The 14,770-nt window shown below is 42.2% G+C and overlaps 1 protein-coding gene across 2 annotated transcripts in view; it reads right to left on the bottom strand.

The window, feature by feature from the left end:
- Nucleotides 1–13,853, bottom strand: part of LOC311355272 (NLR family CARD domain-containing protein 3-like) — a gene marked incomplete at its 3' end in the record, with an annotated part of 39,139 nt that extends 25,286 nt beyond the window's left edge. Inside the window, exons 1-12 of one of the 2 annotated variants that reach the window (XM_084475020.1) lie at nucleotides 13,540–13,853; nucleotides 9,551–9,641; nucleotides 9,319–9,436; nucleotides 9,125–9,240; nucleotides 8,954–9,023; nucleotides 7,232–7,457; nucleotides 4,852–6,685; nucleotides 4,341–4,514; nucleotides 2,303–2,476; nucleotides 1,382–1,555; nucleotides 587–760; nucleotides 362–408 (exon numbers count right to left, since the gene is read on the bottom strand). In XM_084475020.1, coding sequence (XP_084331146.1) covers nucleotides 362–408; nucleotides 587–760; nucleotides 1,382–1,555; nucleotides 2,303–2,476; nucleotides 4,341–4,514; nucleotides 4,852–6,685; nucleotides 7,232–7,457; nucleotides 8,954–9,023; nucleotides 9,125–9,240; nucleotides 9,319–9,436; nucleotides 9,551–9,633 — 3,190 coding nt within the window. In that variant the 5' untranslated portion in view covers nucleotides 9,634–9,641; nucleotides 13,540–13,853. Of the gene's footprint in view, nucleotides 1–361; nucleotides 409–586; nucleotides 761–1,381; nucleotides 1,556–2,302; nucleotides 2,477–4,340; nucleotides 4,515–4,851; nucleotides 6,686–7,231; nucleotides 7,458–8,953; nucleotides 9,024–9,124; nucleotides 9,241–9,318; nucleotides 9,437–9,550; nucleotides 9,642–13,539 lie in introns of those variants that run through there. The other variant, XM_084475022.1, reaches the window with a different exon arrangement.
- Between the last annotated feature and the right edge of the window lie 917 nt (nucleotides 13,854–14,770).

Raw genomic sequence — 14,770 nt, 5'->3', positions numbered from 1 at the left:
ACAATTATCACAACAATTATAACACATTTGTTTTTCTAATAGAACATACAATATACACACATAGAAACAATTATTCCGTATGTTAGTATCAATATTATTATGATATGATCATGTCCAATAATTATAATATCAATACTACCAATATTTATCATCATAAATAAATAACAATCATAATACCTTGATACATGTAGGATTAATTGTGATTGTGATCGTTTACATTTTTACGTAATATACATGATGTCAACCATCATCTTCATTCCCAGAAGGATCTGAATGAAGAGACGTCACCTCCTGCTCTGTGGATGGACTTTCCATTTCAATAGTTGTGATGTGTGTTGTGATGAATAAAACAGACACTTACACTTCTTTAGAGCTGGTTTCAGCCTCCACACTCCACCGTGCTCCACACTGGGAGGGGGAAACAAAGTGAGAGCAGCATGTTGAAACATTCCCCTTCATCATCTGCTGTCTCATCACTTTCTACACAACATAAGTTACAGCTGCCTTTTCAAACCACTTAATCTAGCAGTGGGTTGAATCCTTGTAGGAGACTTTGTCCCTGAGTGGTGAGCTGTTCTCTCCATACCTGAGAGTGTCCAGTCCCCAGCGTGGATCCTCCAGTCCAGCAGAGAGCAGCGTAGCTCCAGAGTCTCCTGGGTGATTGTAGCTCAGGTCCAGCTCTCTCAGATGGGAGGGGTTGGAGCTCAGTGCTGAGGCCAGAAAAGCACATCCTTCCTGTGTGACCAGGCAGCCAGACAACCTACACACACACACACACACACACACACACACACACACACACACACACACACCTTATTTATTCTATCTGGATAGTTCAATTTAAAGTAAACAGGTTAATAAAGTATTCATTCCATATGAAGGACAACTAAAAGCTTTATGATTATATTCACATACATAACATACAGACAGCAACCCCTAACCCTCACATCAGCTGGCCAGAGTTAGATGTCATATAAACTACATAACATGCTAGCAGTTAACAGGACAGCAACCTCTCACCCTCACATCAGCTGGCCAGCGTTCTGTCAGCTAGAATAACCTTTTAACTCATAACAGACTAGCAGTTAACAAGACAGCAAAAATCAAACTAACCCTTCAAACTAACAATGTTTTTAAATCTTCCAGAAATCCTCGTCCTCTAGGGTTAGGGTTAGGGTTAGGGTTAGTTCTGCTCCTCCTCTGGCCTCTCATCCTCCCATCTGTGGTCCACTGACACGCTGACCCCAGCCTACAAATTAATAATGATGCTGAATCTGTCGGGGATCTTAGTCACGTGTCGTTTGTTCTTTTAGATCACCTAGTCGTGGATACTCCCTACATATTAAACAAACCCAAAGACACATTTAGCCCTGACCCTGACCTGAGAGTTTCCAGTGTACAGGGTGGACTCCCCAGTCCAGCAGAGAGCAGCTTCAGTCCTGAATCCTGCAGATCATTGTTACTCAGGTCCAGCTCTCTCAGACGAGAGGAGTTGGAGCTGAGAACTGAGGCCAAAGCTTCACAGCATCTATCTGACAGATGACAGCCATTCAGCCTTCACACAAAATAAACAGAAAATTTTTGGAACCATGATTAAATGTTTTATTCAACTTTCTGATAGTTTTACAAATGATTATACATTAGATCTTCAAATGTTAGTTATATATTAGATGCAAAATGTTTATACTAACAACAATACTAATAACAGTTCTGTATTTCTGAAAACTGTATTATAATATTACTTTTATAGTAGTATGTATATTGTGTTGTGTGTATTATTTTTCTGTATTTACATGTCTTAAATTGAAATTCTGAAGATAAAATAATTGTAAAAATATATATAAAATATTATAACATAACCAAGACCTTTAACAGTCATGGCAATAAAAAAATAAAGAAAAATTCAGTTGTTCGTATGAAAATTATATTGTGGTGATCACGGCCGTGGTTACCGTGTCTGGGTGCTGCAAAGGATCCTGGGAGTCATGGGTGTGGGGGATATGTCTGTTTCATGTGAGTGTGTGGTGTGCAAATAAAGGCAACTCTCGGGTCGAGCGGTGTATAGTGCACAAGATTTTTGGGATGACTTTTCAACCTTTAATTTTCGCATCCCACACAAACAAAAAGGTGTAATATGTCAAATGGTACCACTCTAATACATGTGGTCATCAAATGAGTTATTAGCTGATATAGTTTGACGTCATTTAAGAGTAATTCTCAAACCAGGGGGCAGTAGTTGTTTTAAAAGTCTTCTGATGTTGAACCTTGTGGTGTAACTGTTTGCACATTGAGTAAATCTGACCTGAGAGTTTCCAGTGTACAGTGTGGACTCCCCAGTCCAACAGAGAGCAGCTTCACTCCCGAATCCTGCAGATCATTGGTACTCAGGTCCAGCTCTCTCAGACTAGAGAAGTTGGAGCTGAGAACTGAGGCCAGAGCTTCACAGCATTTGTCTGACAGATCACAGCCATTCAGCCTTCACACAAAATAAACAGAACATGTTAGGAACTGAGATTAAAAGTGCTTAAAAGTTCCAACTAGCTCACAGGATAAATATGGTGTAGCTAATGAACAGCACAGGACCGTCATGGGGCCCACACGGGAGGGCAGTCCAGTGATGCTAGACCCTCAGCTCTCCTCGCTGCTATCAGGGAAGTGAGCTCAACAAGATGACCGTGGACATTCAAACTTCCTTCAGCAGCCGCCTGAAGGCCTTGTAGGGATCCTGAACTCTGTAATAACAGACAATTTCCGGCCGAAAATGGCCCAAAAGCGCATTTTCGGCTTTCGGCCGAAACAACACAGCCGAAACAGGAAATTGTAATGACGCAAACAAAAACCGCGGTCAGCACACGCTTGTCTGGATAAGCGCCTCTGCGCCAACATATCTGCGGTGTGGGCATATTTCTATATATCTGAAAAAGACCCACGGATCAGCTACCACCTTGTTTTCATCCAAACGAGCCGTCTTTAGCGACGGCTCGCTATGAGACAGCTTCTATGAGCTGTCGGCTATCAGCCGCGAGTTTAGGGACCGTCCGCAAAGTGCCGACAGCTTCTATGAGCTGTCGGCTATCATCCGCGAGCTTAGGGACCGTCTGCAAAGTGCAAAACGGAAAACTGTGTTGTTGTTTTTTCAGTGCTAAATAAATATTTTTATACTTTTAATAATTGTAATTGATTTATTCTTTGAATTGCAATGCCTTGATTTTAGTGAGGTTAGTACACAGTCATAGCTATAAATGCAATGGTAGGCCTACTAATAATTGGCATAATTTATTTCGGTGTTTCGGTTTTCGGTTTTCGGCCTTGGTTTCCTCATTTTCGGTTTTCGGTTTCGGCCAAGAATTTTCATTTCGGTGCATCCCTACTATTGATTCATTAATTTATCTTTTATTTTGAGTTTAATCCCATCATATTGCTTAAACTCATTTGCAAAAACCTAAAACACTAAGTGCACTTGCCCTTCCAGTCTACAGACACTTTAACCGGGCTGCAAAATCAAGGACGACCACAAAACCCCTCTGGGGTTCTGCGTCTCTACATATTCAATCGTTTTACGTTGCTCTGTATTTCTACATATTAAATTGTTTTATGTTCTGTATTCCTACATATTCAATATATTTATATTGTTTCTGTATTTCTACATATTTAATTATGTTGCTCTGTATTCCTACATATTCAATATATTTATATTGTTTCTGTATTTCTACATATTTAATTATGTTGCTCTGTATTCCTACATATTCAATCGTTTTGTTCTGTATTTCTACATATTCAATTGTTTTATCTTGTTCTGTATTTCTACATATTGTTCTGTATTTCAACATCTTAAATTGTTTGACCTTGTTCTTTATTTTATGTCTTCAATTGAAATTCTGAAGAAAAAATGTATATAAAGAAAATACGTAAAAAATTATAACATATCAAAAATTAGAAATTGTTGAGTTGTTTCTATGAAAACTATAACTTTAGTTGATCGATTCTAGACCTATAACCTTTGATTGATGCAAATACTGTGACTTCATTTGTTTAACTACCACTGTCCTGTTAACAGTGGGAAGATAGTGGGAAGGCACTATCATTATATTTTGTGTTTATAATTGAAAATTTGCAATGGCAACCTTGGGATTACTTTTCATTTTCGCATCTCACATAAAAAACAAGGTGTAATATGTCCAATGGCACCACTCTAATTGTGGTCATCAAAGGTACTTTGATTATATAGTTTGACGTCATTTAGGAGTAATTCTCAAACCAGGGGGCAGTAGTTAATAGTAAGTAAGTCCTCTGAAACTGAACCTTGTGGTGTCACTGTTTGCACTTTGAGTAAAACTGACCTGAGAGTTTCCAGTGTACAGTTTGGACTCCCCAGTCCAGCAGAGAGCAGCTTCACTCCTGAATCCTCCAGACCATTGGTACTCAGGTCCAGCTCTCTCAGACTAGAGGAGTTGGAGCTGAAAACTGAGGCCAGAGCTTCACAGCATCTCTTTGACAGCTTACAGCCATTAAGCCTGAACACACACAATAAACAGAACATGTTAGGAACCGTGATTAAATGTTTTATTAGACGTTTATTATAGTTTAACAAATGATTATACATGAGATATTTAAATGTAAGTTATATATAAGCTGTAAAATGTTGATACTAACAACAATACTAATAACAGTTGTTTTGCCTGAAAATTGTATCATAATATTACTTTTACAGTAGTATGTATATTGTGTTGTGTGTATCGTAAAACCTGTTCTAAGTATGCCTAAAGTTTTGTATGTTATTTTAACTTTTATATTCTAGTATTATGTATATTGTGTTGTGCGTATTGTAATATATGTTAATAGTGAACCTACACAGATGTTTTGGAGGCTTTGATCACTGGCAGCAGCCCCAGAAGACCCTCCTCAGAAGCAGAGTATTTCTTCAGGTAAAACACGTCCAGCTGCTCTTCTGATGACAGTAAGATGAAGACCAGAGCTGACCACTGAGCAGTGGAGAGAGATTCTGTGGAAATACTTCCTGATGTCAGGTACTGTTGGATCTCTTCCACTAGAGAACGGTCGTTCAGCTCATTCAGACAGTGGAACAGATTGATGCTTATCTCTTGAGAGAGATCTCCACCTATCTTCTCCTTGATGTAATGGACTATTTGGGAATTGCTCCGTGACCTTCTTCCTCTCTGTCCCAGAAGAACTTTTTTAGTTTGCTTGCCCAGTAATGTATTTCCTCTTGGTCCCAGCAGACCTTGTAGGATCATCTGATTGGTCTCTAGAGAGAGGCCCAGGAGGAAGCGGAGGAACAAGTCCAGGTGTCCATTCTCACTCTGTAAGGCCTTGTCCACAGCACTCTGGTAGAGGAGGAGTTCATCTTCCCTGGAGGTTGGCTGTTCTTCTGAGAGCAGATTGACACCAGTGTTGATGTAGGACAGAAAGACATAAAGGGCAGCCAGAAACTCCTGGATGCTCAGATGGACAAAGCAGAACACCCTATCCTGGTACAGCCCACACTCCTCTTTAAAGATCTGGGTGAACACTCCTGAGTACACTGAAGCTGCTCTGATATCGATGCCACACTCTGCCAAGTCTGCCTCGTAGAAGATCAGCTGGCCTTTCTCCAGCTGGTTAAAAGCCAGTTTCCCCAGAGAAACAATGATCTCCCTGCTCTCTGAACTCCAGTGTGGATCAGTTTCAGCTCTCCCATGATACTTCCTGTCCCCCTGTATGGACTGAACCCTCAGGAAGTGGCTGTACATCTGAGTCACGGTCTTGGGCACCTCTTCTCCTCTCTGAGATGTTTTGAAGAAGTCCTCCAGAACTGTAGCAGTGATCCAACAGAAGACTGGGATGTGACACATGATGTGGAGGCTTCTAGATTTCTTGATGTGAGAGATGATTGTGCTGGCCAGTTTCCCCTCTCTGAATCTCTTCCTGAAGTACTCCTCCTTCTGTGGGTCGTTGAACCCTCTCACCTCTGTCACCATGTCAACACACTCAGCAGGGATCTGATTGGCTGCCGCAGGGCGTGTGGTTATCCAGATGTGGGCAGAGGGAAGCAGGACTCCCCTGATGATGTTTGTCAGCAGCACGTCCACTGAGGTCGGCTCTGTGACATCAGTCCATGTCGGGTTGTTCTGGAAGTCCAGAGGAAGTCGACACTCATCCAGGCCATCCAAGATGAAGACTACTTGGTCATGGTGGTATCTGTAGCTTCCTGATTCTTTGGTTTCAACAGAAAACTGATGAAGAAGTTCCACTAAGCTAAACTCTTTCCCTTTCAGTAAATTCAACTCTCTGAAAGTGAGAAGAAATGTGAAGTCTATGTCGTGGTTGGTTTTGTCTTCAGCCCAGTCCAGAGTGAACTTGTGTGTTAAGACTGTTTTACCAATGCCGGCCACTCCGGTTGTCATTATTGTTCTGATTGGTTTATCTTGTCCAGGTAAGGGTTTAAAGATGTCTTCACATCTGATTGGTGTTTCCTCATTGGCTGGCTTCCTGGAAGCCTTTTCAATCAGTCTGACCTCATGTTCCTTGTTGACCGCTCCACTGCCTCTCTCTGTGATGAAGAGCTCTGTGTAGATCTCATTCAGAGGTATTTTCTCTCCTGCTCTACCGATTCCCTCAAGCACGGACTGGAACTTCTTCTTCAGATGAGACTTGAGTTTATGTTGGCACTGGACAGCAACAGCTCCTAAATCACAAACCAATATGATTGGTGTAAAGAAATAAGTATTATAAATTCTACTTTATATGGATCTTATAACTTTGTTAGTAGTGCTATCGTTGTTCAGTGGTATCAGTGGTATCAGTGACTTGCTAACCTGTTATAATAAGAAAGTGGTGCATCTCTTCCACTGAGTTATTCTGCTGTTGATCTGCAGTTTACTGTTTAATATTCTTTAATATGATACGGCTACAATAACCCTACACATCTGGATCAAACCATTCAACCTGATACCCCCACAATAACCCTATATATCTGGATCAAACCATTTATACTGATACCCCCACAATTACCCTATATATCTGGATCAAACCACTTAACCCCCGAGAGGGAATAACTCCACATGCAAAAGATAGACGTTTAGAAATGATCTACCTTGATATACTTCAGTATGAACAAAGTAAAAGTCCTCTACTGCTCTTCAAAATAAAAGTATTTCATCAGTGTTTTAAACAGTTTCTTCTCTTTTCAAAATAAAAATAAATATCAAGGGAGTCAATAAGAGTCTCTTACCACTCCACAGTGAGTCGGCCAGTTCCTCCTGGTTCATCTCCATCAGGCAGAGCTTTATGATGTCCACCACTGCCTCTATTGCGCGCCTCCTCTGCTCCTCGTTCTTAGCATCCTCCTCCTCCTCCTCCCTCCAACGCTCTGAGCATTGTGGGTAATCTGGGAAGAGAACCCTCCAGAGCTTCTTCAGCTCCTTGTCCAGAAAGGCGTGTGCGTTCTCCTCAGCCCTCTGGAACAGAACAAACATCAAGGAGAACTTTAAAGATTTATTTTTTGCATGCTTGATTATAGAGAGGAAGGTGATGAAGACAGAGGGGAGGACAAGCAGTAAATGACCCAGGCCGGATTCGATCCTGGGTCTCTACGTTCAGGACTGTGCCTATATGGTACGCACTGTAGCCCAGTACGCCACCGAGGCTCCCCTCAAAGAGAACTTTACTCTACTTTACTCTTCTTTACTCTGAACCAACTGAGGACATCAGAAGCATCTGTCCTAGATTAACGTATCGCTGGTCTAAAGAGGGAAGCCTGGAGACTATTAGCTCCACAAGAGATGCTTTTAATGCTCATGTAGAGCAGTGGCACCGCTAGAGATTGTGGGCCCTATGAAAGAATATATTGGGCCTCCAACCTAGACCACCCACCAACCTAGAAAACCCATTTGACCACCCGTGTTTGATAGACTGGTAGCTCTAGTGTAGCCTAGTGCAAATTACCCAATACTTAGCCTACTGTCATTGACCATTGGTGCATGAATGTCAGAGGTACATGAGTAGCATCTCTCATTACTGTTGTTTCTGGCAAAAAGGCTTTCCCCAATGTTTTGAGACATTCATTGAAATTTAGAGGTATTTTAAATTGTTGTCAATATGTTCCCAAAGTTTGTCATACACCAGTAATGCCCCACTGGCTCTAAAAACTTCAATAAAATGTGACAGAAAAGGCACAGACCGTCTTCAGACCCTGCTATTACTTTCACTTTCACTAGGGGTCAGTATTGATATACCTACCCTGGCTGTATCGTAGTTAGGTAGAAGAAAATTAGCATAGGCCTTGCTGCTGCAAACTTCCTCAGAACAGACTTCCAGATTCATAAACCTGTCTTCCTCATTTATTGAATCTTATTAATGAATTTCATGTTTGATCTATTTAATTGATATAGATTCTATGATTCACTCTATATTCACTAGGTAGCTCAGTGTTAATGGGCACCACAGGAAGGTGAAAAAGCCTTTCTTTGGATAAACTGGGTGACCAAATATTGGCCCATTTCCTCCCTCTCAACTTTCTGTTTCTACCTCAGAAACAGTCTGTTTCTACCTCAACAACGACGTGTCAAACTACTGACAGTCTGTTCTTCTTCTGTTCTGTTTGTAAGCGCACCAAGTGGAAGACTCTGAACTGTGACTCTGTGCTGAAACTGGATCCACGCAAGACTGAACTATGCAATAAAGAGAGAGAGGTAAAATATAAAGACTATACTGAACATTTAGCCAAACATGGAGAAACAAACCCCCTGTCTGTTTCAATTGTTACGTTTTAATAGATACAAATTTTATTTGAAATACGTTAACTTAATTACTTCAATTATTATAATAATAACAATAATAATATTAGCATTCTCTGAGTGGCCCCTGTCTCACTGATTGCCCCCCGCCCCCCACCCACACCCCCCCTTACGTCACCCCTGTGTAGAGCTGCTAGAGTCTTGTATCATTTACACACCTTGATCACCTCTGTTGGCTGCTGTTGAAAAGACTGAGCACTGGTAACCTTTGACATCTCCTGGTCTCGCCTTGGGAGAACACACACACACACGCACAATCTTTTTAATCAAAATAGTTCCTGAATAGAAATATTAGTCAGTAAAACTACTGGTTTGTTTGAAACTCCTACCTTTCCTCTCTGGAGGGGAATCCATCTTTTAGGTCAGGAGGTTGACCCATAGACCAGTCACTCTTTATGGAGACACAGCTGGGTCCAGGGGAGTCTGCTCTCTCCTGCCTCCTTCTAGAAAAAGAAACATCATCTGGAAGTTAGGATTTGTGGATGTTGTTTAATGTGATCATCTATTTGATAAATCCTCCCCTTTTCTTAGAAGGTTGCTGAATTCCATCTTTAAGGTCAGGAGGTTGACCCATAGACCAGTCACTCTTCATGGAGACACAGCTGGGTCCAGGGGAGTCTGCTCTCTGCTGCTGCTCTGGGCTTCAACACAACACACACACAGCTTTTACTCAGACTAATGATGGAGTCATGATATAGCACTGCTGAGCTCTGAGATGGACAACAGTCACAGACAGTGAGAGATCCTCTTCTTACCTCTTAGATTTGCTATGGGGGCCATGTTCTCCAGACAGAGTGGTTTTAGAGGTAGGACCCCCCTCCTCTCTCTCCTCATCCATAGGGAGACCTGGACACAAACACAACTTTCCAACATTTTGTTTCTGTGGATTCTGTTTGAGTACCAATTCAAACGTTGAATGACTGCAGTGAAGACTTCCTATCCTCCTCCTGTCTGACATACACACACTCTATCACTCTCTCTGTCTAGAGCTACACACAGTGGCAGAGTGGTAATCGGGAGAGTCGGGAGAATTCCCGGTGGGCCTTTAACGTTTTGGGGCCACCGGGCTGATTACTGTGGGCTAACAATATTGCATGGTTGTCTTATACCAAGTCTTATATTGGACTCTCTTCTTTGAGTCTCAGCTTTCATATGGCATATTGTTTGTGTAGATAGCATGTGTTGCCAGATCGGATTGGCAATTTCCAGCCCAACTATAGATTAAAAACCGCCCAATCAACCAAAAGAACACCCAAATCGTATATTGCCAGAAAACCGATAAATCATATACTTCTGCAATGTCAAAAACACGAATACAAATGCAACCTGATTATTAACTATGACGTTATGTGGTATACAAGGAACCTCTCATCTATCTCTCACACACACAAACCTCACAAGGTCTGTGTAAAGAACAGTGTCTTCAATGAGATGAAGAAAAATAGGCATGTAAAAGACCAATGGTGAGCACAATTGACCTGAATGCGATCTAATTGACTGTGTGCGAGTGACTGTGCATTCGCACACTCGCTCGCTCGCTCCGTGTACGGGGACTAGGACTGCCCCCTAATAGTCGACCACACGTTAGTCGATGAGAAGAGTCTCAGTCGACCAAGTTTTCATTGGTCGGTTAGTCGCAAAAAAAATAAAAATAAAAATAATATATCTATTTTTTTTAACTCCATCAAATCATACTTATCAAATCAAACAAATTATGATATTGACGGACCCGGTGTCCGATCTGGCTGAGAGTTTATCTCCAGCTGAAGCTGCTCAGAGAGAGGATCATGACTAGACTGGGTAGCCCTGCCCATTCTGCCGGCGATTTGAGTTCACTCTGCACAAGGGACTGGAGAAGAGCAATAGATTTCTTTCTAGTTTCGATACCTTTTTGCTGGAGCTAATCACCAAGCTGGCTTTTCCCCCTGGCGCGCTATTGGCTGGTTCAACACAATGACGACAGGGAAGCGACGGCAAGCAGTGACTGATGCAAATGACGTTTAGAAATGTTCAGCGTAGCGTCCGAGTTCTCGTTTGTTCGTTCCCTATATAGTTCACTATATCATATAAACTATATAGGGAATAGTGAGTAAGTGAATAGGGAACGATTTCGAACACAGCTACAGTCAATTTAACTCCGCCCATTGATCACGCCTCTTGTGCTGAAGAAAATGACAGCAGCTTCCCCAGACCAACGTGCAATCTATGATTGAGTTTGTCTGGCAATAGCCAGGCTAAATGACCGTACGAGCGTGGATCCGTCATTATCGGGAAACTAGGCCCTGGCTCGTAGAGAGTGTACAGATTATGCTGGGAACGGTACACACATTGTGTTGACAGTGATCGACAGCAAAAAGAGAAAGGTGGTGCAGAGAAGGCAAGAATTAAAAAGAAAAAAGCACTGGAAGGGGATGCAGAGAAATGAAGATGAGAAGATGAAAATGGGCAGCTTTTAGAAAAAGTAGCAAGTTAACCATCAGTATCAGTATGATTTATCAATACAAATGTTGTATGGTGGTAGCATGTATGTAGCTGTAACAGAAATTGTATTATTAACATGCCATTGTTAATATGCATGTTAATATGAAAGGTCCAGATGTTGTACCACATTCATAAAGGTTTTATATGAGGCTGCGTGACTGCTTGTCTGTTTCTTTTCACACATTTTGGGCGCTTGCGCTACCCGTACATTAAAACTAGGCCATCTCCGTTGGAGGTTAGCAGGTTTTGGGAGCGCTCTGTATATAATTTGATATTTTAATAAATGAACATGTTTTATTAACAATTTTTGATTTAATATTAGTGTATATACATTTAGGAACTTATGATCTCAAAGTTTAATGTTGTTAGCAGGGTTTATAATTCAGTTTGTAGTTTTGGCGGCAACCCGCTCGATACTGTAATGGAGAGCATTGTTCTCTTTCTGTTTTTTATGTTATTTTAGACTTATTCGGGCAGTCACGCTGGAGCTCATGTTGGTTTTTATTGTGAATGCAGGTATGTGATCACTTTCTAATGTGTATGTACATAAAACTATACGATCACCCCGTACATAAGAACTAGGCCATCTCCGTTGGAGGCAGCAGACAATAAATGTCACTGAGAAATCCCGGGGGTCTGAATCATTTCCACGAACACCTGCACAAGTGAGGGTCGTTACATAGCAACACAATGTTTTTATTTTTGCAGCCACAGAACTGAGTCAGCCCAGTGATGTTGATGAGACACAGCAACAGGTATGCACACTGCACAATGTTATGAGTACAACAAAGGATAGGATACAGTTTCTAGAAGCAAGTTGTAATATTGCAGTTAATTACAGAACAAATGTTATGATTGCAACATATGGAGAAATATGGGAAAATATATGCTATAATATGTAGGCCTAGGCCTCAGAGTCCACTTGTGATTTTATGTTATTTTTTCAGAACTAGAATGGGTTCTTTAGTGGATTTTTCAATTGTGTGTCAATTCATTTTGTTGGTTTGGAGGGACGACAGCAGTGTCAAGTACAGAGTTTCGTAGTACAGAGAAAAAGTTACGCCAATTGTGGTGGGCCTGTCTGCATCATGGAACCGTGCTGAAAGTGAGTCGACTGTCACACACAGTATTCTGTCTATCATGTAGACGTACTGACTCTCTGTCTCTGAGATGTCACACTATATGTAAGCTGTGTGTGATCTTTTATCACTATGCTTCTAACACGTTCATTTAATTACTGACAATTATTTATTTCCCTTTAGATCCGACAGTTATAAACCATAATTAACTAATGTTACCAATGAAACTCCACAATAAAAGTCCACAACCGACCAATCTGACCTCCCTACAGAATAAAAGTCCACAATACAAACAAACAGTTCTGTCCGGTTCCCGTACCAGAGGATCCGTACATTAACGCCCTCAACGCTACGGGCGTGCCTGGACGGGCCTAGGCCCGCCTAATTGTCAGTCTTGCCCATCCAATCAGAGGGCTTTCCTTCGTCAGCACTCGTCTGAGAGCTCAAGAATCAGTCAAATCGCGAACAACCGGCAGCCCCCCCCCCCCCCCCTCCCCTCCTGAACGTTTCTGTGAAAGCCCTCACACTTTACAAATATAAGAAATGAAGAAATATAGCCATTATACATTAGGCCTGTGTCGGTCGAGGAGGACTCTCTCTCTCTCTCTCGCTGTCGCTCGCGCGCTCACACTGTGTGTGTGTGTGTGTGTGTGTGTGTGTGTGTGTGTGTGTGTGTGTGTGTGTGTGTGTGTGTGTGTGTGTGTGTGAGATAACTTTTCATCTTTGCAGTAGGCTTGTCTTATATGGCCAATCTGTTTCAATTTGATGTGATGCACACCAAAGCTACGTTCATGCAGTTTTTCGCGCAGGTTTAAAATGTTTCCGCGTAATTTGTCAGCTGTGATCAAATGCCTTTAATAAATTCCACCTTTATGTCATAAATATAACATGCCTTTGATTAATGTTTGCATGGTGCATCTAATCTAGGCCTATCTTATGTTCAATCAAATTGGCTTTGCCCGCCTGTTTTTTTCTGTGCCCACCTATATGGGATCCTCTGGTCCCGTCCCAGAGGATCCGTAGGCCTATATAAACGCAGCACCTCTTTTACACCACAAACCTGGAAACACTGCACTTGGACTGGAAACAAATTAATTTAGTAAGAATACATTAATATAGTAAGAATTCTACATCACCAGTCATCTGAAGAAAACATGAATTCAGGAAACGGTAGGTAGGCCTACCTTATCTTCTCAGTGATGAAACGTGTGCTGTCCGTGTAGTATGGAAATATAGAAGCACAACAGCAAGAAAGGAGGGAATAAAGAGATTTAGGTGTTCACCACAATCACTGAGAAGCGAGACAGAACTTTAACACTAACTGCGTCACATCGTTTATATCCCTAAGAACTGATGAAGGGATAGGCCTACGATAAGACAGAGCAACAGTTTAAGGAAGTAACGACCAGGTCCCAGTGCTGACGCCCTGCCCCACACTGAGGGCTGAATAGTGAAACTAAAGTAATGGCGCATTCACACAAAAAGCGACGGGGCGGCGCGACTCAAAGTCAAAGTCAAAGTCAACGTATATGTGGCACAATGGGTCTGTTGACTCTTATGGCGGAGTATTTCTTTAATTTCTTTAGTTGGAGGTTTTAATGTAGAGGGAGTGTATGCGTTTTCCAAGTGTTGAGTTATTGTTTTGGTTTGAGCGCATTACAGTGTTGGTGGTCTTGAGGGTGTGTTGCCATTAGTTCGCCAGCAGGTGGCAGGTGTGCGGGAGTAGCAGCTTGGTTGCTGGAAGGTTACAGAAGAAAAAGGTTTTGCAAACCCCATAATAAATGTGTAGCACCAGACTGAGCCTGTGGTTTTTTTCATTCTGTGCCACGCTACATATAGACGCGTTCCAGGCGCCTGTGTCTATACGTTGACTTTGTATGGAGTCGCGCCGCCCCGTCGCTATTGGTGTGAACGTGGCTTAAGACTTCAAGGGTATATAAAGTAATACTGCTCTTTGTATCGTCTGTGGTGCAATCCTGTGATACTCTCAGAGTATCAAAATACAACTACCAAAGGAAACACTTTTCTGAGTTAGGAGACATAAAAGACAACAACCTAAAAAAAACATTAGTGAGTGACCTTTTGGCGGGTCTCACCATCCTGTACAGAGGTCAGCCAGCCCCCGGGGTCTGAAGCAGCCCCTCTGCTGTGAGGGAGGGCCCCCCAGGACTAAAGAGAAGGCCCAGCGTTTAGGAGCCCTCTGCTGTGAGGGAGGGCCCCCCAGGACTAAAGAGAAGGCCCAGCGTTTAGGAGCCCTCTGCTGTGAGGGAGGGCCCCCCAGGACTAAAGAGAAGGCCCAGCGTTTAGGAGCCTCTCAGGGGGTGAGGATCAGTGGAGTGGTGAGAATGAGGGCGCGGTCCGCTGCTCTGGGCTATCATCTATCTACTGGACATGACTGCAGGTCCGGCCAGCAGG

This window comes from Micromesistius poutassou (assembly GCF_964030765.1).
Source record: "Micromesistius poutassou genome assembly, chromosome: 11".
Lineage (NCBI taxonomy): Eukaryota > Metazoa > Chordata > Actinopteri > Gadiformes > Gadidae > Micromesistius > Micromesistius poutassou.
Note: the sequence above shows the minus strand (reverse complement) of the source record. Positions and strands in the feature narration are given on the sequence as shown.